This window comes from Arabidopsis thaliana, chromosome 5, assembly GCF_000001735.4.
Source record: "Arabidopsis thaliana chromosome 5, partial sequence".
In the NCBI taxonomy this organism is placed as follows: domain Eukaryota; kingdom Viridiplantae; phylum Streptophyta; class Magnoliopsida; order Brassicales; family Brassicaceae; genus Arabidopsis; species Arabidopsis thaliana.
The window spans coordinates 20,393,307-20,420,626 of record NC_003076.8 but is presented as its reverse complement, the minus strand read 5'-3'; the positions used below and the strand labels follow the sequence as shown (position 1 = coordinate 20,420,626).

Here is a 27,320-nt window from a genome sequence, read left to right as displayed (position 1 = left end):
CTTTGAATTGTTTATGTTAAGATACTATCTTTTTATTTCTCTTACTTACTCCAAGATTTTGTGGATTTAATTATTGAATTATGGGAATTGTTGTGATTTCTTTCTTTAACTAAAATGTATATGAGGTAGAACTAGGCAAGAAATGTTTATAACAAAATTATTTTTGGTAGATTAGATTTGTTTCGATTTGATATTTAATTCGATTCAGTAAAAGTAATCTAAATATTAAATAATATTGTAACATATCGATTTCAGAAATATAATGGTGTATGCAAATAAGTTTAAGAGAATTTATGTGGTTATATACGTTACAAAAGTTTCGAGAGAATTTTATAGTTAAACATGTTTAGGATAGAGTAATTTCAGGATGGACGACCTTCCGAGAAGTGATTGTCGAAACCTAATAAAGACGGTCGGGACGTTACAAATATAAAAATATAATGAATAGAGCAAATAAAGAATACTAGTTTTGGAAACTTCTTAAGTTATTTATTTTTGATACTTACATCAACTAATTGTATATAATAATTCAATAATAATATAGGGCTCCCATAACTAAATATTAATTTAAACCATAATTAATATTACTTAGACAATGTTAAACAACATTTGGAAATAAATGATTTGTAAATAATTATTTTTGTACATACATTATGCTATTTTATATTCCTATGTAAATGTACTTTGAACAATTCTAAGATATGTTTATTTCCTTATTTCAAATAAGATTTTATTAGGATTTTTTTCTTAATAAAATCTTGTTTAAAATACGGAATTTATGAGGATTTATTTATTCTTTCAAATATTTTGCTTTCCTTTGAGGTATATTCTTAAAAATCTATTATGCTACGTTATATTGCAAATTTGTTTCTCAACATTTTGCATGTGAATTTTTAATACCTCCATCCGCTAGATCAGAAAAAAAAAAAAAAAAACCGTTCGCGTAACTCAATTAATACAGGACTCTTCTATTCAATGTATACATAATACATTGCCCAAAACGTACGATTGCAAATTTAAGGATGTAACGTAAATCTTATAGTATATGGTTTCTGATTATTAGATTTAATCCACAAATTTTGAAATTTCAAGGCGGCTAATATTTTGCTTGACGTACGTAAGTCACATAACTGCACCAAAACTTCCACATGAAGTAAGGCCCATGTGTCACAGTCTTTTGTCTTACACGTATTTTTGGGCCACAAAACCTTTAATTTGTTTTTAAAGTTGGCCGGATTGATAGAACGTTTGCTTAAATTGCGTTTTTTTTCCTGGTGATTCCCCGGAAGAAACCTATCTTGCCTTGGTCTTGTTGACACAAATAATCTAAAACATAGTCAGTTTATTTGGTTATTAAAACTTTGTTATGTTAATTACTGGACTACTGCAGGTTTAGTGGCATTGTTTTTAAATTCCATGAGAAATGCGAAATTAAGAACAAAAAAACAAATTGCTTATTTGCAAATTCTCCATTGAGAAAATTGATTATAAACTGCAAACATAATGGTAAGATAGAGATCATAAACAAAATCAAACTGTAACCATATTGTGAGAGATCAAATTTTGACAGTTTATAATAAATACATAAATTGTGACAAAAGCAAAAATTTCTATCTCGAGATCAGTATTAATCATGAGTTATGGTAAAAAATGTTATAAATGCAAAATTAGGATTAAAATACCCTCACATATTCAAAAATAAATTTTCAAACTAAATACACAACTACTATATCTATATGCAAAAATTCTTATAAGTGATTTTCAAAAATTATCATGCTACTTTGCTATACTATTACATGTTAGTTTAACTTTTCCAAATGAAAACGTTTGAAGCTATTTTTACATTGTTCTATTTAAATTTCAAAAGAAAATGCTAGATAAAGAAAAAAAAACAAATATGCATTTTATGCAAATTCTCCTTTGAGAAAAAAGATCAAACTGCAAACATTAAAATAAGATAGAGACCCAAAAATTATACAACTATAAGATAAAAAATACAGGAGAATGAGAAACTAACGATACAAACTTAGAAAATGTTGTTAGATTAGAGGTTGAAATTAAGAGAATGAAAATTTAGATTCATCTTCATTCTGCTTCTTCTTAAATCTTCTACTCCAAAACACTGAGGCCATTGGCGACACATTGATGCCACAGCTTCTTTCACTGACTCTGGTCCACATACTAAAACTCCAACACTCGACCATCCTCTCAAGTTCTTCTCAAACTCCGACATTATCTCTGTGTTACAAAAATAAATACATGAAACTTTATAGACATTATTACTCAAGAAGATAGTAGTTTTAATTAACAAGTACCTTCGAGTTTTGGCCTTTCTCCGATATGTATCTCATGTTCCTCAGTAATAGGAATTGGTTTTAACTCGGTGAAGTTTCTTTCCTCTGGTTTAATTACTACTTCTTTAGACATTCTTGGTGCTTCTTTATGTTTTCGTCTCCGTTGTAGAATAGTTGCAGCGAAACCACCAACTGAGATAGCTATAACGTAAGAGACAATGATAATCAAATCTGGAACCCATGAAGGAACCTTTTCTTTAGCTGTCTTCATTGCTCCTGAAGCAGCTAACTTCATAACCCCTGAATGATTCTTGTGTTCAGAAGGTATAAAGAAATGGCTTAAACCTATCAAGAAGCCGAGAAACGTAAGCACGGTTATGAGGACTAATGTGGCAAGCCATCTGAAACTTTCAGGCCCGCGAATCGGGAATCTTGAATAGTCCTCGTCGGTTCCGAGGTGAATAGACTGAACTTGTGATTGAGCCAAGAACTCTTGCAGTGTTGTTGTACCATTGGAAGGCTTTTTTTCTTGGGTGACAAAAACTTTTAACTTGAGGTTTAAGTTGTAGATTGGGTTAAAGATTATAGATGCTATCGGAAGCAACATGTTAAGATCTTGGAATGTCCTAACCGCAAACACAAGCTGCACTCTCTTGGGAGATTTGAGTCGGTTTTTGCTCGCTAGTTCTTTCAAAATGCTTAGAAATGGTGTGATCCCAATTCCTCCCGCCACAAGAAACAGATTATCATACCTGCCAAACAAATCAATAATTATATAATATATAAAACAATTTCTTGAAATTGAGCTGATGTAGAGAGTGTTTTAGCAACCTGAGAAAATCTACCGAGGCAGGTCCATAAGGACCTTCCACTCTTACGATTATGTTGTTAATCTTATTTTCACAATTTGCCGCTTCTTCTATTTTGTTATAAACAGAATTTGTCCAATCTCCCTCACATTTCATCATAATAGACAATGAGTGTTTGTCTACACTCGAGCTTGAGATAATACTAAAGGGATGCCATTGAAACCGTGAGACCAACGGAATGTTCAAGAATATAAAACTTGATGGTGCATAGTTAAGCACTGCAAAATACCAAAATAATTCACCAAAGTTAAGGAACGTTTTTTTATATGTTTAAAATACTTGGAGAAATTAATTTTCTTACTTGGGTCCTTTGGCAAGACAAGCTCAATGGCTTTACAAGAGAAGAGATTGGCGGAAAGAATGCAGCTTTCAGATCGTGATTGAACAATCCGAAGTATCTTGTCGAGTCCAAAGAGAAACATGCCTGGGAGGACCCAGTAGAAGTGACGATCACCGGCATGAAACAAGAAAGCTACAAGAAAAACTATATACAAATGGTGTGTGTAATAGAAAACTTCAAAATTTTTCCTTCGAATTTGAGGAAGTGATGTGATCCACATCAGTAATCCTGTTACAAGGCTGATTAGTCCAGCTACATATACCCGACCCGTTCTCTGCCATTTCCAAATCTGTTTTTACCACAAGAATTAGAGTTAGGACACTAGTTTAAGATTGTTATAAAAAAAAAGAAGTTATTTAATTTACCTCTTCTTCAATGTGATGAGTAATAGTCCATATGAACAGAGTGCTTCCACCATGAACCAAAGAAAAGAAGATCAAACCGGTCCCGAACCACACATGATATTTTACAGAAGCTGCAAACTCAATGTTAAGTAACCGGAACATCGAGAGTCCCCTCAAGACAGGGAAAAGAAGAAGAGAGAGACATGCTTCGGCTAATAGACCAAACCTTGTAGCAACTCTATAGTACTTAAGCTGCCATCTGAAAACATATAATAATAAGTGAACAATATTTAACAACTCTATATAGAAAGACTGCACAATTTGGAATTGGAGAAAAGTTTTACAAGTTAAGATTCATGGTTTTGACAGGCATCAGCTTCTTGAAGTCGTTAGAGACACGGGCATAGAAGTTCCAAGCAAGAAAGAGTAGGAACAAAAGAAGAGCAAGTATCTCGAAACAAGACACAATTCCAATGAAGCTATTGATAATGGCTGGTCTTGAGACAGTAATAGCTGCACCCCTCCCTCCTCTACAAGTTGACAAAACACTACTTCAAAGTTTTGATCATTACTTACTTTCAACTTTGACTAGGGAATGAAACTATTTTTACCTTGTTGGATGATGATGTTGTGGCAGTAAACTCAAGTAAATGAGTCCAACGATAGAGAGAGCAATAGGAGGGAATGAAAATACGGCAAAGTTGAGACCTTACAAGTCATAAATGCAAAAATCAGAGTTATATTTAAGTACAATAAGAGAGATTTGTGGTTTAAGTACATATATACTTTACCGTAATAGCCGAAGAAAGTGTGTCTGGCGGTATCTTCAGCTTGACGCCAAGATTGTATCCATATGGTCGTGGGTTTGATGATCCAGAGAGAAATCCAACCGATAAGTAAGAGGTTCATGAGTAGTCGAAGAACAAGTAGTGTCAACACTTTGGCCATCTTTGTGTTCAATACTTAGATAGTTCCAATGTTTGAAAAGTGGTTTTGTTTTGAACCTTTTGATCAACTTCTTCCAATTTCTCTATATATGGACTCAAAAAAAAGAAGGCCAAATGAAAGGCCCCACCACCTTATCACAACTCTCTTTTTAACTATCAAGAGATGTAGATTTTAGTTTTACTGTGTATTCAATTATTTTATGATTTATTTATTTATTCTTAAGTTCTTAAACTTTATAGATTATGCCCAAAAAGAATGACTTTTGGGAGTTTTAGTTCTTTACCAAAATGTCTAAGTTATTCATGTTTTCCTAAGAATCTCTTGTTTGCTAATGCACTTCCTAGCATTTGTTCGTTTTCAGTTTTCATCATGTATATGTCCTAAGAAATCATTTAAGTTTCCCTTAGTTTATTTCAGTTTATTTCAGTTTATTTCTTGGTCATTATAAACATATTTTTGTGTGTGTTAAGTTACATGTGAAACTATGTTATTTTCAAAAGACTCATCATTAGCTTGGTTTATCTTTTTTTTTGTTTTTGGTAGCTAGCTTGGTTTTATCTTGAATTCTTCACTATTAATTTTTTCTTGTTTCATTATGGTTCACTATATATGATTCGCGTTTAATATTTTTATAGGTTAGGTTTTGACGTTTTGTTGTCGCCCGTCTTTCCCTAGAAATGCTCCCTACCCCGTATTCTCTTGCATTCTTCATGGTCCAGGACACTTCATTTATGAGTAAAAAAAAGTTAATGTTTATTTTATTTTCTCGTTGTCCTTTTTTCGGTGAATTATTTTCTCGTTGTCCTTATAACTTGGGAAAGAGACAAAAAAATTTGATTGTTACATCAAACTTATGATGTTTTATGGGTTTTACCTTCAAATTCTTTTTCTTGGTGATCGTCTAGTATGTCTTCGGATAACAGAGAAGTCATTGTCGGATATGGTTATACTATACAGGTTCTTATCGGTCGTCTGCCATACCAACCATAAGATATTTTTCTCTGATATAATTCAAAGAGTATCTAAATGACCAACCCAAGATGTTGGTGGGTTTATTGGAGCATCTTTTTTTTTTTTTACCAAATGATACTAAGTAAACAAACTTGTTCCCAATTGAAAAATTTCAGTTTATAAAGAACAGAAAAAGATGTGTTGTGTTTTCTATAGAGTTATCGATTTTAGGTTTCCTTAGGACAAGTTTTATGTTATTTGTGTTTTAAATGAGGGACTATGAAAGAGGGGTGGAACTCCTTGAAAAGTTTCCGATGTTAATAAAACACCTTACGATTGTTAACTCTATAGTATAACCATATATATTACAATAAAAGAACTCATTTCTGAGTTTTGACGGATACAACATTTAGAAATCCATTGGAAATTGACTTTTTTGACGAATTTACGTCGAAGACAAGTCGACTGTCAAGAAACAAGAATCTAACTTTCATCATTACGACGAGGTGTGTAAAATACACTGTGTATCAGCTAGCATTTGACCGTAATCAGGGAAAATTGTTAGTTTTTTTTAGTGTATAATCAGGGAAAATTGTTGGTTTTTTTTAGTGTATAGCCAAAGGGGAAACTTGTTGTACGACGAAACATGACATATTTGTAGCACTCTTCATTTATGGTTTTGTTAAACTTTGGAACTCAGTGTAGTAGAGTTTTCAAATTGATTGCCTAGTCCACTAAGATAAAGAAATTTAGGTGAAAAAGCATGAATGACGTTGACAATATTATCACGGGTGTGTAGGAAGTGGTAGTCGCGGTCCTATTTCCTCACTTGTGGAAAGTTGGTCCCTAAGCGTCGTAGTGGATTAATGGTCCATCCGTTCATCTATCTTTATTCGTTACTGAATTAACCTATAGATTACTAGTCAAAATATATATATATATATAATTGAAAACCAATAAAATTAATTATGAACAAAAATAAATAGAGAGTTCAAGTTCGTATCTTATGACTACTTTACATATGTTATTGTAGTCGGGAGTAATATGACCATATTGTCGCACACGAATATTCTTTTTCCTTTCAATTTAGTTAAATTTGTATACATGCAATGAATGTGAGCCTTATGAAATTACTAATTACATCGAGTAAAATATATCTGATTGATTTATGTCATTTGGGGAGGGTCGGGTTGGGTTATGTAGGTGGTTGGGTTCAATTTAACATATTTGTTTTGGGCTGGGTTAAATTTTGGTTGGTTTTGTTTGTTATGGAATTTGGGTCGGATCTTTAATTTTGTTTTTCTTTTTTTTCTCCAATTTTCGCAATGACATTCACGGAGATGATGTTTATTTCTTTCTTTAATTTTCTTTAATATAAGTAACAGTTTTTGTCGCGGTTGGACAGATGAGGTTTGTAATATAATCCCTCCATATTTTTCATTTGGTGTTTTAGAAGAAAATTTTAAAATATAATATTTAAACATAAAATTAATTATTATTTTTATATTGGTTTTGACAATTTATATTATGCAGATTGTTGTTTTATTGACTGAATTATATTTAGATAAATAATTTTTTAGTTTAAAATAAATAAAAATTAAAAATTCTTTAACATGTGTGAAACAGCTTTAAATATTAAAAAAAAAAAAATTGAGAAAGTATTTTCTAAAACATACATAATTTTAAAAACCGATGTCATCATTGGTTTGTTACTTTTTGGTGTGGGTTAGTTACATACAGATTTTCTAAAACATACATATTTTTGATCAAAAAAAAAAAACAAATTTGAAAGCATTTTCTAAAACATACATATTTTTAAAAACCGATGTCATCATTGTAATTATATAAAAGATAATATTTCGTGTAACTAACAAAAAAAAAATGCACAGATAGTAGTAATTAATTATAATTTTTTCCCTTCGATGTGGTAATTGATATTTTTCTTTATTGAAAAAGGAAAGAAAAGTAAAGATGAAAAAATTAGTGTCTTAGTGACGTTGGCATTTTCATGATAGTAAGAAGTGTTTTGTCTTGTTAAGACACAAGATATTTCTGTTAAACTAAATGGAATAATAAATCTAAATGTTTTTAATGTTTTTTTTTTCTTTTGATAGATAGAAATATCTAAATGAGTGTGAAAGCTGTTGTGTGATTGAGATTTGAAGAAAATTTGTTGCTAATGTGGCAAAAATTCCTACAAGGAAAAGACAGCCACGATTAAAGGAGAAGAGTAGGCATTTTCCTGTGGCTTACTTTAGTTTCTTGTGAAAGTAAGAGAAAAAAAAAACACTTTTGATTAACAACGTCTTAATAAAACAGCACAAAATAAACTCAAAAACCAATTTGAACAAGTCCTGGACCAATCCAGCTCTTAAGTTTTATCCAACATGATTCATTGCTCACGGCCCACTTTGATATTACTCTATATTCCCCACGCCTTCTCTTTTTCTTCTTCACAATTCACTAAGTGGGCAGGACAACTTTAAAGATACAGAAACTCTATTTGCAATTGTGCATGCTCTTTTCATTTGAATTCATCGATCGACAACAATGAAAATAGTATAGTCAATTTGGTGAGAAGAAGTGTGTTTGAATTTCTTCATAGCGGATTATATACAATACATAATTCTTTTCTTTAGAAGAATATTATTCCATTTAAGACAAATAACAGATTAATTTCAAATAAAATTCAAAGTAGTGTTGTTTTTGGTATCGCAAAAAGAAGAAGAAGAAAAATGAATTATTGGTCATTTTCTTTTCTATGAATTATTTTTTTTTCAGCCATGGATAGATTCATTATCTTATACGCTCTATTATTTCTACCAGATACTTATAAAATATTATGAAGTACTTTATATAGAGCAACATGATATTTTGTTTTTTCTATGCTACATTTGGCGACAAAATTATGTTTGTCTTATCGGTAAGCAAATACTAAGGGTAATTACAATTTTAGTTTTCGATTTTCGATTTACCTGTGCACATTCTCTTGCCATTTTCCAAGCCGTTGAATTTGGCCTGAGTTTTTTTTTGGGACCCATAATTTGGATTTAGCTCCATTTGAACTATTATTCAGTAAGCGGATTGACTTGGGACTTAGAGTGTGTACCACGTAGCAAGCTAAGCTTGTTTTTGTTAGATCTGCTAGCTACAAGTTTGGCATTTCCAGGCCCATCATACTTATCAAAGCCTGTGTGTTGTTTTTCCAGTGTCTTTCACTTTCATTAGGAAAGATAGCAAGCGTGTATATAGCAAATGTGTACTAAGTACCAAGTGTGTCTTATTACGCCTTTCATTATATATTTGTTCTTTGATCATGATGTTTGAGTAGCCTCTTTAGTGGATGATGGGTTATGCGGAATACAGTCAAACCTTTATAAATTAATAATATTAGGACCACAAAATTCTATTAATTTATAAAAATATTAATTTTTTGATAAATTAGGAAATATTAATTTATAAAGAAATTTTCCTAATTAACTACTACGACAACCTCTAAAATATCAACAAAGTAAACCTTGTTATGAGTAAAGATAGATGAATTTTATTAGCATTTGAATCAGGAGTTACATATATGCCAAAAAGTATTTTTTCTGTTTTCTTCCCTATTTGAACATTTCTTACCTACTCGTACATCAAACGAACTATCCCATATAAAATTCATATATGTTTATGAGTATATGCTCCGCTCCGCTTTTCTTTCGCAACTGTATTGCTGAAGTTTTTTAGATTAACTCTCCTAAACTGATCAATCTCTCTCTCTCTTTAGAGTCGTTCTCTACATCGATCGACTGAGGTTCGAATAATAAAAAATCTAATTATAAATTGAATTTGAATTCTAAAAACTTGTATGCTTGAACTAGAAAAGAAAGAAAATAAATTATTTTACACCGCACTTTTAATACTTTTACAAAAGAAAACTTTTGAAGATATATCTTTATTTTTACAAGTACAGTTTTGTTTTGTGTATTTGTTTTTGTTTTTTCTTTTAGTTTTCTTTTGTTTAAATGTACTTGATAGTTTAAATATCGTAATATTATCTTCTGCGAAAGGTAATCGTGTATTTCTCTGTAGAAAGATTTGTTTTTTTAAAATGTTTTGGAAGGGTCCAGAAAATATTTTTTTCAAACTTTTACGGTTCATTTTCACTAATTCTTTCATAAAGAAATCATAAATGAGTTAAAAAAAATAAGAGTGTGTTGAGATGTTGTAAAACCTAATAATTACATGGTACCAAGATTGTCAAAAGTGGAGAAGAAACATGGGATCTGAGTGCTCTAACTACTTGATTACGGTTGGAGCAACATCTTCCATTAGCCAATGCATACCACTTTCGAAGTCCCTAATTTTCTCGTTCGGAAATTTAGACCGACGCTTAATCGGATGGACTATATAGTTCCCTTTTTTCTTCCAAAAGCGTAATAATTACAAAAGACTAATGCATTCACTCGCTCAAAAATTTAACAAAATTGGTGGAAACTTTAATGATGATCGACCCCGCCTTATTGGTAGATCAAAACATTCGAAATGAAAGACAACAGAAACTAGAAACAATATATACATAAATCATGTTTAGCCCTTTTGGTAGTGAGTACACCAATAGAAGTAAGCTGTTTGGATTAACACACTCTGTTCTCTTTTGCAGACCATTGTAAAGCAGACTTTATGTTCAATGAAAAAGTAGTCGGTAACCACGTGACAGTCAACAACCCAAATATTTGTCCTCTTCAATTATGTCACTTTTCAATGTATAAAAGTTGATGCTTCGGTCTTAATTTTTCTATCTTTTATAATCAAATTATCTTATATCGAAATCCAAATCCTGTTAGTTTTTTAAAACACTTTTAATGGTTTTATAATCAAATTATCTTATAACATTTTTTGAAGTTTTTGATAGTGGAAGTAACACTTGAAAGTAGTTAATATGCCGCTGCAGTCGACGAAACTCGGTCTCATGGGCGGGACTCACTTGCTTGCATCGACTAGTATAACGAATCTTGAACCAAACTACCATATTAAGTAGTTTGCTTCTATATTATCCTCTCTTTTTTTCTAATGTAATGTTAAAATGCTTCTATATTATCTCATCTAATGTTGCTGAAATTACATATTATTCGTTTATTACAATTCAGTATAGGTCCAAATTGTGGATAACTATTCTTGGTTTAAGTTCAACATATAACCCTGTGAATACTACTTATACTGAAATCCTATGGATAGAAATTTTGTCAATGATATATATTATTTAGCTAAAGCACTGAAATAATTGAAGAAAAAAGACAAAGCACATGGTCTCCATATTAAAAGTTCAAAAAAGCAAAAGAGGAACCTAATGATCATCATCCATCTTGGTCGCCCCAAAGTTGGCACCAAATATGTTAGTAGGGAATTTATATACAGTCATAGATAATTGATTTGAGTGCTCCATTACAGCCACTTGTAATGTCCTCACATAGGCAATATAATAGATACGTCACCAATGTGTAAGGAAAATATCATCGTCGTCTTTCTATCTGTTTGTACCTAAGTGGTGGTATTCTAGTATTTGTTGGGGCACTGACGTTCTCAAAAATAACATAAAATTTTAAAACAATCATGGATTCTAAAATCAAGTTGTAATGTGTTCTATGTTCTACATTTCTAGATTTCATGTCAAAGTATGAAATTTATATGATTAGTTAATCATCTAAATTCTAACCTGATTCCGGAAAGATACCACAGATAAGGAGCTTGATTAGCTAAGAGGTCAAACTCTTTTTTGGTTTTATTTATTTATTTATTTACATTTAGAACAAAACCATAAATCATCAGTTGCATGGAGGCTTTTTCGAAGTACGATTTCAGCTTTTATAGTCATAATTAATCGGAATTTAATTAGCTCTCAAAAGCATAAGGAAACACCACAGAGGTGCGTGGTTGTATGACAAAAAAATCATATCAGAAACACGATGAAATCTTGCCTTTCTAGTTTTGAACTGTGGTGGAATGTTTGTGTTTCCATTTCGATCGTTAATGCAGTGGAAGCTTACATTTCTGTATTGGAAGTGCGAAAACGTAAATAAATAGGAAATGTATTTTTACGTACACACACTTTTGATTTAATAAAAATGATTAAGAAATTTTCTACCTGTTAATATTTCCTCTAAGTCCACAAACATGGTTATCGTTATAGCACTTAAGACTCAAATCCGCATGGAACTAGAGATCTGAAATACTATGAATACACCTAATGCCATGAAAATCCAAGGAGTTGTCATTTAATTTTTAAAAATTCATGTTAGAAGAAGAATTAAAGAGATAGATAAGAGATGAATATAAATAAAATCTTGAATAAAAGAAGGAATCACAAGACTTTAGAGTTGATTACAAAGAGAAATTAAGAAAAGTAGGTTTAGGGGTTTAAACATATTTATAGAGAAAAGAAAATAAACCGGGTCAACTCAGTTTAAGCACCCAATCGACCAAGTTTTGGTTGTGGATCAGAGGCTGGATTAGTCCCAATCGACCTCTTCTTGAATTTTTGTTTCTTCACTTCTTTTAGCTCCTTCTTGCTCTATTTGCTTCCAAATTCCATGTTCCACTCCAAGATCCTAGAAGTGAGAAATGCAATGCAAACATGCACCTAAAGACCTAAACATGAATGCAAAATGATGGAAACTAAAAGAGACGAAGCTAAAAAACCAACAAAAACACAAGATATCAGCAAACTAGACAAAATAATAAATATTTTGTTTTTTTTGTTGTTGTTGAAATAGTGGATATATTTTTGTGTTTCTAATATTAATTAGTATATCATTTAATACTTATAAGTTTTTTTGGGTTAATTTAAGTGTAATTTAATATTTCACATGTAACAAGAACTCCATTTTATTCTTGTCCGGTTCTTGAATAAGATGTGAAAGTATTGTATCAATTGAAAAGTTATTTTCACACAGAACAAAGATCCAGAAACATAATCAAAATTGCACAAGAATGGACGCATGGTTTTTAGGTCGAGAAGAGAATTTTAATTACAATTTGTGAATGTGAGCTTTTGTTTAGTTTTGTGTCCTATATTTTTCGAAAAGTGTATTTGCTTATATATATATCAAAAGGACCATTCTTTTCACTTTAAAAATCGAATTAAACATCCTGCTCTACTACCTAAGCACGTGTTCTTCCACTGAAGACGGCTTTGTTTATATGTAATTTTTTTTTTGTAAGTATACCAAAGTTTGTCTTTAAGATATTGGATGGAAAATCAGGAGATATACAAACATACTTTTCAAATTTGTACATCGACGTTTGCACATATAAGGTAATACGGCTTGTACAACCAATACACTTTTTTGTTAACACTGAAAAAAATACTAAAACAACGCAATTCAAAGCAAAGTAATGGTGACCAAAAAAAAATCCTGAAGCAAATTAATAGAGGAGATATATGATCAACCTTTAGTTTGGTAGCTAAGGGTATTAATATTCTTTCACCTTTTAAAGAGCTTTAAAATTCTATGAAAACTAGAGAATTAACAAAATTCACACTTTATTCCAAAAAATTTAAATACATTAAAGATGAATGAACGGTGGAAGATTATTATTGAACAAGTTCGAATAATATTCCCAAATAATAATATAAAAATAAAGTGAAAAAATTAACTTTTTACTTTCTTACACTATTTTTTCCTTTGACATAAAGAACTACTGATTTAAGTATTTAACTTGATTTCCAATTCTAAACCAATTGATAAGGATCGGAATACAGTGATTCCTTTCTTTCTTTTTTTTTTTCTTTCTATTTAACATGTATCTAACTACTATAAACCCAAATTATGACGATACTATTACAATTCATTGGACGACATACTATGGTCCTTCACTTTCTACTTTCTAGCTTATTCATCTTTCTTGTATTGCGTAAACTCATGAATAAGATGATGAAAGAGAGTTTTGAACCTTAATCTTTCTTAGTATAGTGATAAATCCATGTCCCATCCTCGTCATGTTTGTAAGATGATAATCATTATTAACTTATCACCATCAAGAGTGAAGTAAAAAATGGTTAAATGGACATGAGGTTATGGGTAAAAAACGTGGGAAAAGGCAAAAGGCAAAAGGCCCACCTTCTAAGCACTCTCTTTTGAATGGTAATTCGTGCCTGTCAAAGCTTAGACTATGTCGGAAACACAACCCCAAAGCCACTTACTTCATCTCTTTCTCTCTTTTTTATTTATTTATTTTAAAACAAAAGCTTGAGAGATAAAGTTTAAAATTCTACAAACCCCAAGAAACCCCCTAAAAATAAGAGGAAATAAAATCAAACTGAAAATAACATTAGTAGTTTTTTTGTTTGCTTGCTCTCTGTTTTCCTCTGTCTGGAGTCTGGCCATTGGGATTAAACTAACTTCTCATTCTCATTCCACCTTCTTCTTCTTTGTTCTTGTGTGCTACTAAAAATCAAGAAAGCACAAGGAGACAAATAAACCTATCCATTTCATTACCAAACAAGCCGTACATTCTCTAGTTATGGCTTCTTCTTCTTCTTCTTCTTCAACTACTTCAACCATCACATCCAAATTTATTGGGCTTATGCTTCTTCTCTCTCTTCAACTAGACTTATTACTCGGATCAGCTATTCATCTTAAAAACCAAACTTCATTCAGACCCAACAGGGAGATTCAGAAGCTTAGAAGAGTGGAAGCATATCTCAGCAAAATCAACAAACCTTCCATCAAAACAATCCACGTAACCAAACAAACCCTTTATGGAATTAATCTACTTTTTTTTTCCATTTCTGTGATCATTTTTGTTATTGTGAAACTGTAGAGCCCAGACGGAGATGTAATAGAATGTGTACCGTCTCATTTACAACCCGCATTTGATCATCCTCAGCTACAAGGCCAGAAACCACTTGTAATGAATCTACTCTTTAACTTTACTTCTTTTGTAAGTTTTAGGTATAAAAAAGAAGTAATTCTATTAATATAAACATGCAGGACTCACCTTACAGGCCAAGTAAAGGAAATGAAACAACATATGAGGAAAGTTTTAATCAGTTATGGAGTATGTCCGGTGAAAGTTGTCCAATTGGGTCAATACCAATTAGAAAAACAACAAAGAATGATGTTTTAAGGGCAAATTCAGTTCGACGGTTTGGTCGGAAATTAAGAAGACCCATTAGACGAGATTCATCCGGAGGTGGTCACGAGGTAACTTCTTCTTCACCTCTTGTATCGTACGACTCGATCATGCGAGAGAATAATAATGTTTTCTTATGCTTTACTTTAACTTTTTTTTTTGTTCAATAAAGCATCTGATTCTCCAAAAAGTATACTATAAAGCATACAATAAAAAAAATGATTCGATCGAGATGGAGAAATTAAAGAGTCTTCGTTCAACTGATATTCTTGATATTGAAGATAAAGTGTGAACTTAGGTTATTTTTATGGTGTAAAATTAATTAATGGTACTTAGCTTAATAGAGTTTAAACTTACATGCAGCATGCGGTGGTGTTTGTAAATGGAGAACAATACTATGGAGCTAAAGCAAGCATTAACGTGTGGGCGCCACGTGTCACTGATGCTTATGAGTTTAGTTTATCTCAGATTTGGCTCATCTCTGGATCCTTTGGTCATGACCTAAACACCATTGAAGCTGGTTGGCAGGTACCATTCACTTTACACTTTACAAAATTATTTGCCACTAGTTTTCGAATAGAAAAAGAGAATATTTTGTCAATATATGTAATATTACCTACTAAACATCCGAGTAATAGTTAATCACTAGACAATATACATTGTTTATAAACATTTTTCGTCGGTTTAAGTGTGAATTCTTTTCATATGATTCTGAAACTTTCATCATATTAAACAGAAAAAGTTTTTTTTGTTAGTATTATAAGCACAAACGCCACAAAACAACAAAAGGATAATAGTTTTACCACATTCGTTTTGTGTTTGATGTTTACGTTTATATTTTATAAAAACACAAAGATTAGCTTTCGAATCAATCAGGAGCTTAATTAGTCAACCTTCTAATTTTCTAAACAGAGAACCGGCAGACAAATCAACTAGTAATATACAGTAATGAGTTGCAAAAGAAATGTGGTGGGGATATAGATAGGGTCCAATTATAATTAGGTTGGTGATTACTGATTACATAGCATTTTGATCCTTTTGCAGGTTAGTCCTGAACTATACGGAGATAATTATCCAAGATTCTTCACATATTGGACGGTAAGATCAATCACTACTTTTTTCAAACTTTTTGCTTGAATTATTTATTTAATATCATGAGGGAAAATAATATATTGAATTGAAAATTTGGAAAAGCAGACTGATGCATACCAAGCAACTGGGTGCTACAATTTACTCTGCTCTGGATTCGTACAAACCAACAATAAAATTGCAATTGGTGCAGCGATTTCCCCGAGGTCCTCTTATAATGGAAGACAGTTTGATATCGGTTTAATGATTTGGAAGGTCAGTCTTCATTTCCTTCCATTTATTTCCACACTTCTAACCATATTTTTATCATATTCAATTCATAAAGAAGGACTAAAAAATCCTGAAAACTTAAAATACTTGACACTTTGTACATACTTGATGATTTTGGTCAAACAACATGAAACAAATACTCATAGCATCATTTGTTGAAAATTATGGTAGAATCAAGTTGCAGTTGTACGTGCATTATGTTTTTGAATTTACCAATGAACTTCGATAAGTATTTAAATTAATTGGAATGTGTAATTTAGCGCATTAATAGGTGTTCTGTTCTTATTTTCTTTCTAGATACTATTAAGAACAAGAAGCTGCTGACCCAGAATAAAATTAAAAATAGTTGTGTCATTAATGCTTAGGCTATATGATTGCTTGAAACTTAAGATTTCTTTTAGATAAGTCCACCAAGACAAAACATTACATTTTTAAAGTACTGAGACCGACATATATAAAGTCAATAACGCACTTGATACGCTACGCAGATGTCTCATAAAATTTTTTAATCAACCGACACATTAAGCATGAGCTTATTCCACGAAATTATAAATTAGAGCAAATTGTCCAACCATTCTTTCATTGTTTGTTTAAATATATTAATATACAGTTTTCATCTACCTTATTGTAGTTTCACTTCAGAAAATTATTTTTGGGTTTTTGTGAAGAATTTATAGGTCTAACGACATATATCAATGTTACAATTTTGTCTATAGCTTAAGATATTTTTTGAACCATGAATATTATATATACTATAACTTAACAGAAAATCCAAAAAAAAGAAGATAAAATGATAGTGTATATAATATATCTATTATACGTCCTAGTAAACTACAAACATTTATTTAAATGTTATTTCTACCTAATTCATTTTCACATAAAATTTTGAAAACCAAATCATCATGGTGAGAATTTCAGCTGTAATTTGTACTTATAGACATAACTCACGTCACAAAAAAGAACTCACGTAACGTAATCATAATTTAAGGTAATACTATGACTCATCAATAAATGAATGAAAATCACCCCGAGGCAATGCTTAGTTATTACAACGTGTGCCACTGTAGGTACTTTGAATACCTATAACTCTTGGAGAAACAATAAAGAAAGCAACCAACCTCGAATTTCATAAACTGAACCAATAAAGGAAAGATCGCTTCAGCTTTTTTCAAAACATTGTTAATAAATAAAAAGGTTGGATTTGGTAAGAGCATTAAATTGTATATGAAATTGATGACAGAAACTTCACTGCTCCTGCAGTAAAAGCAAATCTTTAATGTACATCAACTAGAAACCTGTATGCGCAAATTTAGCTGACCTCTTTATGTATAACTAAAAATATGAAACATAAGTTTATTTGGTAACTCACATGAAGCTAGTTATAAAAATACATAATGATGGATATATAGTGTTTAACTAATTCTGTATCCATGCCGCAGAGCCATATGTTGGTTTTGATATAATAACAGGTTTTGAAAAATTCGATCGTTTGACTTACAGAAATCATCTATACTATACTTTTATTTTCTCTTGAAGCTAAATGTGCTATTGCCTATATTGTGGTCATTTTAAACTTAATGTAGGATCCAAAACATGGGCACTGGTGGCTTGAACTAGGGAATGGACTTCTTGTGGGATACTGGCCAGCTTTCTTGTTCAGTCACTTGAGGAGTCATGCAAGTATGGTACAATTTGGCGGCGAAGTTGTGAACAGCCGATCAAGCGGTGCTCACACCGGAACACAGATGGGAAGCGGCCATTTCGCAGATGAAGGGTTTGAGAAAGCTGCCTACTTTAGGAATTTACAAGTTGTTGACTGGGACAACAATCTCTTGCCTCTGAAGAATCTCCATGTCTTGGCCGATCACCCCGCTTGTTATGACATCAGACAAGGCAAAAACAATGTATGGGGGACTTATTTTTACTATGGAGGGCCTGGTCGGAACCCAAGGTGTCCTTGACTCACCCAAACAGAAATATAAAAAATATTTGATGTGAATTTATGTTATTTTTCTGTTACTAGATTTTTTATTTCTTCTTAGATTTTTTTTTTTTTGGTGTTTGTAAGGCTGTTACTAATAAAACAGTTTGTGGTTCTACTGTATTTTTTTGACGTGATGAAATAGATAACTTTTATATTTTTCTTTTAAAAAAATATCTATATTAATTTTAATTCGAAAGTTAAAAATTATATTTATGACAAATATTCAGTAGCTAGAGAGCTCACAAGAAGTTCTTTTGATTGCTCTAATTAGGAAACAAGGTTTTATACATTGTTATTTATTCCGACGGTTCTAGTAAACATGAAGATTTTAAAAGAGTAAAGGTAGAAATAGACATGGGAGTGTAGAAACAGAAGAAAAAGACACTGTTATATATCGGAATCAAACCAAGGAAGTGAGACAGATATGAAAATGACTTGGAGAATTGCTGATTCGGAAATGTTGGTATAGACTGGGGACGATAACGGTGGGTTTGAATTGAATATGTGGGAAAATCTTTGGGACCGTATGAATTTTTGAAAAAGCATATATTTGACATAAAAAATATTGTAACTTAGGCGGGCATCATACTTTTCAAACATATGTTTTCAGAATTGATATATGCATCAATGAAAGATAAATAATTTTACAAGTTTTCCATCCGTGTTGTATGGTAACAGATTTAACTATATAGTTTTCGGATCACACAACACAATTACTAAACAAAACAGTAATCTAATGATAAATACATTTTTGTAGATACTTTCACACATAAAAGATTAAAAAAAGGAAAATGAATGTAAATTACCCGATGGGATGGAGTAATTTAGGGAAGGAGAAACAATCAAGCTTGACCCAACTGTGATCACAGAGGAAAGGTTAATGATTCGTCCTTAATTAGATTCCACTTTGCCGTTTGTATCATTTTCTCTATCAGCATTTCTGTTAATAATTAAAACAGAAATTTCAAGCTATTAACAAAGATTCCATTTGTAATCACAAGACTAACATGCATTGATCTCAAGCCTAACTAACTACCTAGCACCTTAACCATCAATTTTTATAGACTAGGAATGTTAAGTACTCACTAAGTTCTTTCGGGAAATTTCATCAAACACCTTCTGCTTCCGAACTTGGCAAGACTAATCTAGCATTAAGACCACCTTGATAGTAATTAAGTATCTACTAAAACTAAGCTCTAAGCATCTCGAATCAACCAAGAAATACCCTAATCTACTAAAACTAAAAGATCAAAAGATACTTCTCAGTTCTCACTAATCACAACGAAAATACAAAGCATGGGAAAATGATATTTTCATACATTAACAATCTTCAAAGTGTGTTTACGTACCTGAACAAATTTGTAAGATTAATTTATACCCAAACCCAAAAAAATTTGAATTTCAAACCCAAACTTTACATTTGGTGTCTAATTCAAATTCGTAAATAACGGGTATTAGTCAACTGTTACGGTTATTAAGTCAAATGACACGTATTTGATGGTATGTCTTAAAACAACATAATTTTAAGTGTTGTAAAAATCAAGTCTCGAAATCACGACGTTTTCATGATAGTTGTCGATCAAATGGTAATGAGCTCCATAAATGAGTGAAACGTCGTAAATTCGAGACCTGATCATAATTTAGGTTCGAGACACCTATTAATGCACCAAACGTCGTAGGTTCGAAACATAATCATAATAAAATCAGGAGATAAACAAAAAAACTTTAAAAAAAAGAGACATTTTTTTTTGCATAAAACACAAAAAATCACATGCAAATTCTCTAAAAGAAAATGAAAATTCCAAACAGGTCTCAGATCCATATTTTTATTATGTTTAGGTTTAAAACAACTATATAAAAAAAGAATGCGATTCGGGTCGACCCGGGATAAACTGGGCGAAACTCGGAAAATAACAAAAGGAAATTAATTGTAATCGACCGCCTAATCGAACATTAGATTGATCATGTCTTCAAAGTAATCGATCTATCTGGCGGTGGCTTGTTTCCTTGCCTAAGATGCTGGCCATCCTCCAATCGAGCTCTTAATGGACCGGCTGGTCGATTGGAATCTTCTACTGCTCTAGCTCTTGATCGATCGATCACATGGTCGATGGCTTGCTTTTCTGTCAACTGCTCCGACATTTTGGTTTTTAAGGATGTTTCCAAATTAATTTACTTTCCGCTCCAAAATGATATATGTCCATTAAAACAGCCATAACTCTTGAGTCGCAGCTTTGATTGGCTTGAAATAACCTCTATTGGAAAGCGAACTCGATTTAACTTTTATCCTCTTGAGAACTTCTAAAATGGAAGAAACTTAATACTGACTTGATAAAAAATACAACAAAAATACCGGTGAATCACGTTAAAAAATATATTAAAAACATTGATAAAGCGGTAAATATGAATTATATCAATAACCGTTGTGCATATTTATTTTAACTAATTGATATAAGTTATTTATACAAGTGATAAACAACAAAATCAAAATTAATACAAATTAAACGACACAAATCCTTTAGTAAAAGGATAACATATGTAAAATAAATAATAATAATAATAATAATAAAGGATAAACATATACTAGATCATAACCCGTGCTGTATACAGCACGGGCATTAATATTTTTTATAAATTAAATTGTATATTTTGTTCGAATTACACAAGAAATAGTATAGTATAAAAATAATGTCATAATATTTTTCAATGTTTGTACTCTTTGCATATAATGCTGCATTAGATTGACTTTGTTTAAAAATGTTATTTTTATAATAAATACAACATATGTAATTTTAAGTAAATGTGTAAAATTTGTATACAAGTTGTTTTGGTAAGAAACATGTTTTCTTTGTATTAAAGGATATAATTTTTGGCTTAACTTAGAATTAGTCTTTATATAGTATTTTGGTTATATATGTGAACCTAATTGGGGCCTATATTAGATTATCTTTAATAGGGCTAACGAAAGAACGGACCCGATAACCAACCTAATACCCGAACCAAAAAACCGGGTTAAGGCGGGTTAAAATTTTAGGAAATTTCCTTATTGGGTAGAGTTTTAGTAAACCCGTGGATATCCGATTGGTCCGTAAATTACCCGTTACCCAAAAAGAGTATTCAAAAATCCAAACATTAATTTAATATCCAAAATATTAATTATATTTAATCGTAATATTATCTAATTATCTAAGATTATAATTATAAATCTAAATATATCAATTAATTTTGGACCTAAATATTTAAAACAACTAAACTATTCAAATTATTTGTTATGTTTGTCAAAATTTAGTAAAATATATTCAAATATAATTAAATTTATTAAAACTTAACAAATTTAAAAGTTTTTTTTTGTTTGGAGACCCGCTATCTACATACAAATTTCTCGTTTCTATTTTTTTTGGTATTTTTAGGGTCTGAAACGTTTTGTGCAAACTGACCCAAACCCAACTGGATCCGACCCGAACCAGAACCGAATATTTAGAATTATTCTATTAGGTAGTAAATCATATACCCATTAATCCCAAACCCGAACGGGTTCTACCCGAACTCGAATGGGTTACTCATATGCCCAACCTTATTCTCTGATTTAATTATCTAAAAACTCCCAAAAAAACATATGTTTTGCTGACTACTTTTTATTCAAAAAAAATTACATCCTCTTCTGCCAAAATCATTTCATAAGACATCCCAAAACCCTTGGAATAATGATTCCATGAATGAAGAATCCTAATTTGAATATACCAAGAGGTTTTGAAAGGTTTTAAGTTTTTGATAGGTGTGTATGTGAGAAGGTACAGACATCGTGATGGTAATCTGCTTATTTATAATTTTAACTTGCAGTATACCGCAGGTAGGCTTATATTTTAGTTAAACTAAAAACTTTTATTGTAAAGATGATTATAAATATATGATATTATTTTATTTGATTTAAAATGTATAGTAAACTGCGAGTTGTATATGTTTTGTTGATATTATTTATATTGTTTAGTGTTTAAAAATATACACTTGTATTTTGATTGTTAATTTTAGAGTTTCACTTGTAGTATACCATCTTGTATTAATATCGATTTAAACCCGTCAATTTTAGGATTTTCCAGCTTATATTTTACTCTTTAAATTTTATTTCTAATGGCATACCTATGTAATTACTTATAAAAGATAAGGTTACATTTAAAATGTACTTCCCAAATAATATAGTAGGATGTATATAATATATAATAATTTTAATAGCTGTAATAGCCATCCACGAAAGCAGCTGCCTTATTCAGGGTTTCTATCCTGGACATCATATTTTTTCTCATCTTCTTCTTCCTTGACATATGGTTGGCCAGCTTAAACCATAGAAAAATAAACATACCTCCTAGCATGACACAAGCAATAACCAGAGTGGCTTTGAGTACCCATTTGTTTCCTCTAGAATGGGGTAAAGTGACACATGTACCAGCGACATAAGCACTTGCCATGGCTATAACAGCCAGCCAAATCATCTTATGTGTTATAATCAAGAATGTCTTGAGTGATTTCGTCCTAAATGGTATAATGCTGAGCAGAAGAATGACGATACATAGTGATGTAAACAACGCGATGCTATTGCTTACCGAGAAGACCTTGAAAGCCACCGTTCCCCCCGCGGTTGCTTTCCCTATGAAGTGTCCATCCTGATAGACTCCACCAGGCGGGTTCAACCCACAAGTGAAAGTAACTGATGCAATCAAGACTGCGACAACCGTAATTGTATTCCTTGCGTTTTGCAAAGCCTCGGACTGCATCTCTTTTTCCTTGATGCGACTCTCTCGAAGACCATGTCTTATGCCATGGAGGGTATTTGATATTACCATCTCGGTTTCTGTTTCAGGTGTTAAAATTCCTGTCCGACTTGAAGGGAGTTGAAATGTTTCTGAATCAGTCCCAGCAAGCATTTTTAAATCTCCATCTTCTTTGGTAGGAAGATCAATCGCTTCAAAAACTTTATTGTTCTCGTTGGTGACGTTCTCTTCTTTTATTTCAGGAGCTACTAGTCCTTGTTCATGGTGGATTTCGGAATTTTCCACCTCGGTTTGTGTTGAAGGTGTATAAGCATCTCGTGGACTTGAAGCAGCGCGTTGAACTATTTCTGAATCATGCCCCAAAATCATAGACATCATTTTGAAATCTTCATCATCTTTATTGAGAAGATCAACAGCTTCAAAACCTTTATCGTTCTGGGTGGTGACTTCTATTTTTATTTCATGAACTATGTAACTTACCAGCTGTAATACATTAATATATTAGAGAATTTCAGATGAAAATACCAGATATGTAATATGTAAGGAATCTATCAAAGATTGCAGAACTGCAGATGGTCGGTTTATAATCTTTGTACATGAAATATTTTTAATGAAATGGATCCTTAAAACTGAAATGATGATTAATCAAATATGCAAGATTGCAATCGATGATATTTTAAATTAACGTTGTGTTTTTGAAAATAAAGTAAGGATATTTATTTGCTTCTGTAGTTCTATATTTTATTTAAATCAAATAGTTTTCTTTTTCTTTTTCTTAACGTCATTTTATTAGATCAGAATCTGTTTACATAGTCATTGAACAAAAAAACTCCTTAAACATAACAGGTGATGATGAATTGATGATGATGATGAATTTGAGAAATAACAGTTTGCCGATAGATTAACAAAAGATTTTTCAAAAAATTGAAAAATCCTTCATCTTCTAGGCCTCTTGGGCTTCGCTTTTTATTAGCCTTGTTCAAGATTGTTTCTGCTCTGGGTTTCTTAGGGCTTATGTTATGCTTACTATTTCATCTAGACTGGGCTTTGTAGAAACTATGTACTACTCTTGCATGTCACCCACAAGAGAATCCCGATTCAAATTTGAAGAGGAATTTTTTTTGCTAGTTATAAAAATCAGCACACAGAATTTGTTTTTGCTACAAATAGAAAACACAGAAAAAAGGAAAAATTTAAAGACGAAGGAGAAGACTTACGGAGAGAAAGCCTACAGAGGCGGCAGCATGAAGCACAGTATTGCCCTCTCCATCCAGCTCGTAGAGAAGTCTTCTTAGGTTGGCATTCTTGGCCATGAAAATAAAGGCTTCCATCTTTTTGTGTCTGGCAGCTAAATGGAAAACTGTTTCGCTTGTTTGTAGTGTGACTGAGTCGAAAGACAAGGGAGCTTTGTTGATAAACGCAGTCAGGGTTTCGACGGAGCCATTCATCACCGCGCAATGCAAAGGCGTAAAACCATCTTTATTCACCATTTCTGCAAGTTTTAGATCATTCGGCACTGTCTCCTCTAGGCTTTCTATGGACTCCGCTGTGGACTCTAACATCAGCAGCAAGATGCTTGTGTGTCCCAATCTCGCAGCCAAATGGAGAGGTGTGTCACTTTTGGTGTTAGTGGAACTGACTAGGGAAGGGTGAATCTCGACTATCTTCTTCACGAGTTCCTCATTTCCCAGTTTCACAGCTAGGTGCAAAAACGTTCCCCCAAAGCTCTCGTCTTGTTCCTCTAGCTTTTTAAGAAACCAATTGGTAAAGTCGATACTGCCGAACATTGGTAAGGCCATCAAGTAGTTTCCAAGGGCTGGAGAAAACTTTCTTCTTTGTTTATCTTCCTCAACAGAGAAATTTTATGATTACATTTAGTCGCTGAGGGTTCTCTATAAATAGTATTCTCAGGTCAACCACTGCTCTCTTCGACGTCTTCGTAGAAGTTTAATCTAACCCACTGGCTAAAATAATTAGTTTTTTTTTTCTGCTAACTTTACTTGTTTTATAGCAAGTAACACTTATTAACGTTTTCCCTAGTTGACCTTGATTATAACTTTCTATATCTAAGGTTTTGTGGCATGCTAAGATGACGTGTCCATCTTCAATCCATGTATACTCTGGAAGAAATTGCTTTACTTAGTCGGGTTGTATTAGCTTTTCGTTTCACGGGTCGTTGATCTTTTCATTAAGCAGTTTTGGGCGTAAAATGTTTTGAAATTACGTTTGAGTGAAAGCTTTTATAATACAAGAAAATAGTATTACTTTTTTTTTATTCTTTTAGTGGTTGAAAGGAAAAAATGTGTAACGAAAATGCCATTTTCTTTATTATTATTATTATTATTATTATTATTATTATTATTATTATTATTATTATTATTATTATTATTATTATTATTATTATTATTATTATTATTATTATTATTATTATTATTATTATTATTATTATTATTATTATTATTATTATTATTATTATTATTATTATTATTATTATTATTATTATTTATTATCTTTTTCGTTACAAAATTCAGAAATGTAGATTCTTTAAAACAAAACTGAATCTTGATAATTGGCATATAATGTTGGGAGTTGTTCCAGAGTTTCTTCTTTTCTCGAAGATACCTTACAAATTGACCGTGAAACGATGTTCGGGGATAGATTCATGGCAGCCTGTCTTCATAGGGACGTCTCCGTCCCACCACCGTTTTGTCTCTACTTCTTAATGTACAAAACAGAACCTTCCATCGATGCTTCCTTGCACTGTGGATCATATAAGTTTAAATAATATAATTTGGTCACATGCATAGAAAAATCTAGGACCCGAGAAAGTGTAGTCTTCCTTGGTGGAGGGCCGGGTGCATAACCTTATACCGTCATACGAAAGTCATTTTGTTTTGGCGGACTATACTAAAGGGTCCAAGTACATGACTTAGAATCTGCCTATTAAACCCCAAGTCTACTCCGTTTGGATTAAAGGTCTTCCAAGTCCACCTCATGCGATATTCTTCTGTCCAAATTTATAGTTCGTTATACAAAATTAGTTGTGCTCCAATAAAATGAAGTCTGCATTTTTTGGAGCAAAAAAGGTGAGTGAAAGCAAGGTGATAGTGTCTCATAAAGGTCTATCCACATTTATAACTTCGATAGATCTTCCTAAGAGTTTCCATAAGGTATGGAATTGTATGTTATGTGGAGAACGTGCAACCATATGCATGAGGTATGCTTACAAAACCCAAGAGTCAATGGCGTCTTCTTCCGAACAACAACAACAATAGTCTGCTAACAAAGTCTTCTTTTCTTGAGACAAGTTTTTTTTTGGCCCAAAAACATATCATCTGCAATCGGTTCTTAAAAGCGGTGTAGGCGGTCACTAAAGCCTTGACTAGGCACTAGGCACTTAAATGACGTCTACGCAACTGTTTTGACAGCTTAAAATTGTATAGACTTTGTTTTAATATGTTTTCTAATTTTTAACTTAGTTTTATCTTTATCTACATAGTTATAAACGTTCATATAATTTTTGATATAAAATACTGTTTAAATTTTGTTTACGAAATAGCATTTTTATTTTTCTAAAAAATATTTTTATATAATTGTTATGCATAATATCATATTTATAGTATTTATGTTATAAATGCATAAAATAGTTTAGGCTCCGACTAAAGCACTAGGTTAATTAGCCCCTAGTGATTTCTTATCTGTAATCGTTGCTTATACAAAGCCTAACTTATTTTTATCTTTTTTTTGGACAAAATGTTATTTTTATCTTAAGTGGCACATTTCAAGTAGTGATTCTATTTGATCTCAAATTAATAGCAATGATGAGATTTGGCATACGAATTGTTTCTTTTCGGCATGTATTTATTAGATAGAAATATAATGCCAAAATTGTATAGACAAACAATTGGGCAGATTAAAGCTAACTTCTATAGGAAATATTAACTATGCAAAGACCTTAAATGGTTTATATACATATATAGTTGCATATGCCATTGGTAAGGCACAACAACACGCTATACACATGACATAGATTGCAATGTTCACAAGCCAAGTTGGTTCCTTCTTTAAAAGTCAACTAATAAGAAAAAAAACACAAACAAACCTCTATTGTTTGTTTAAATTCCAACAATATTTTAAGATTATATGAATACTATACCACTAATTTATCGCAAATTGACAAGTTATATTCTATAAATAAGGGGAACAGACAAAAGACTATCCTACAGAAAATACATCGTGTCTACGCTCCTATTAATATTTCGATAATTGTGATGAGTGGAATTCTTGGTGTATAATAAGATGCCTCATCTACAATTTCAGTCTATATTTTATAAGCATGTTCTCGCGT

At 31.7% G+C, this 27,320-nt stretch overlaps 3 protein-coding genes and 4 long non-coding RNA genes across 8 annotated transcripts; 3 read left to right on the top strand and 4 right to left on the bottom strand.

The window, feature by feature from the left end:
• Positions 1-1,779: 1,779 nt before the first annotated feature.
• FRO8 (ferric reduction oxidase 8) lies at positions 1,780-4,863 on the bottom strand. 2 transcript variants are annotated; one of them, NM_124395.5, is made up of 8 exons: positions 4,639-4,863; positions 4,459-4,555; positions 4,192-4,377; positions 3,869-4,106; positions 3,465-3,792; positions 3,126-3,381; positions 2,316-3,046; positions 1,780-2,238 (listed from the first exon to the last, which is right to left on the bottom strand). In NM_124395.5, exons 1-8 carry the CDS (start codon positions 4,793-4,795, stop codon positions 2,045-2,047), a joined length of 2,187 nt encoding a protein of 728 aa, NP_199827.2. In that variant the 5' UTR covers positions 4,796-4,863; the 3' UTR covers positions 1,780-2,044. The 2 variants fall into 2 exon arrangements, with proteins under 2 accessions (NP_199827.2, NP_001331201.1); NM_001344882.1 differs by having other exon boundaries at positions 3,869-4,377.
• Positions 4,864-7,925: 3,062 nt separating this feature from the next.
• On the top strand, positions 7,926-8,203 carry AT5G07585. The gene has a single exon (NR_143014.1). It is a non-coding gene; the product is annotated as an other RNA (long non-coding RNA).
• On the bottom strand, positions 7,965-8,203 carry AT5G07595. Its single transcript, NR_143015.1, has one exon. It is a non-coding gene; the product is annotated as an other RNA (long non-coding RNA).
• A 5,692-nt stretch (positions 8,204-13,895) lies between these two features.
• Positions 13,896-18,410, top strand: AT5G50150 (NEP-interacting protein, putative (DUF239)). The gene is made up of 7 exons (NM_124394.3): positions 13,896-14,470; positions 14,552-14,638; positions 14,722-14,934; positions 15,227-15,391; positions 15,908-15,961; positions 16,061-16,207; positions 17,806-18,410. Exons 1-7 carry the CDS (start codon positions 14,252-14,254, stop codon positions 18,181-18,183), a joined length of 1,263 nt encoding a protein of 420 aa, NP_199826.1. The 5' UTR covers positions 13,896-14,251; the 3' UTR covers positions 18,184-18,410.
• A 4,019-nt stretch (positions 18,411-22,429) lies between these two features.
• On the bottom strand, positions 22,430-24,771 carry AT5G50140 (Ankyrin repeat family protein; the record flags this gene model as incomplete). Its single annotated transcript, NM_124393.1, has 2 exons — positions 22,430-23,455; positions 24,190-24,771. 2 exons carry the CDS (start codon positions 24,769-24,771, stop codon positions 22,430-22,432), a joined length of 1,608 nt encoding a protein of 535 aa, NP_199825.1.
• A 1,095-nt stretch (positions 24,772-25,866) lies between these two features.
• AT5G07575 lies at positions 25,867-26,358 on the bottom strand. The gene has a single exon (NR_143013.1). It is a non-coding gene; the product is annotated as an other RNA (long non-coding RNA).
• Positions 26,359-26,978: 620 nt separating this feature from the next.
• Positions 26,979-27,297, top strand: AT5G07565. The gene has a single exon (NR_143012.1). It is a non-coding gene; the product is annotated as an other RNA (long non-coding RNA).
• The last annotated feature ends 23 nt before the right edge of the window (positions 27,298-27,320 follow it).

Coding starts and splice junctions, on each gene's coding strand:
- AT5G50150 (NM_124394.3), top strand. CDS start 14,252: ATGGCTTCTTCTTCTTCTTCTTCTTCAACTACTTCAACCATCACATCC. Junction 14,639..14,721: donor TACAAGGCCAGAAACCACTT/GTAATGAATCTA, acceptor ATAAACATGCAG/GACTCACCTTACAGGCCAAG. Junction 15,962..16,060: donor GATTCTTCACATATTGGACG/GTAAGATCAATC, acceptor TTGGAAAAGCAG/ACTGATGCATACCAAGCAAC.
- FRO8 (NM_124395.5), bottom strand. CDS start 4,795: ATGGCCAAAGTGTTGACACTACTTGTTCTTCGACTACTCATGAACCTC. Junction 4,378..4,458: donor CAACATCATCATCCAACAAG/GTAAAAATAGTT, acceptor GTCAACTTGTAG/AGGAGGGAGGGGTGCAGCTA. Junction 3,793..3,868: donor CTCATCACATTGAAGAAGAG/GTAAATTAAATA, acceptor TGGTAAAAACAG/ATTTGGAAATGGCAGAGAAC.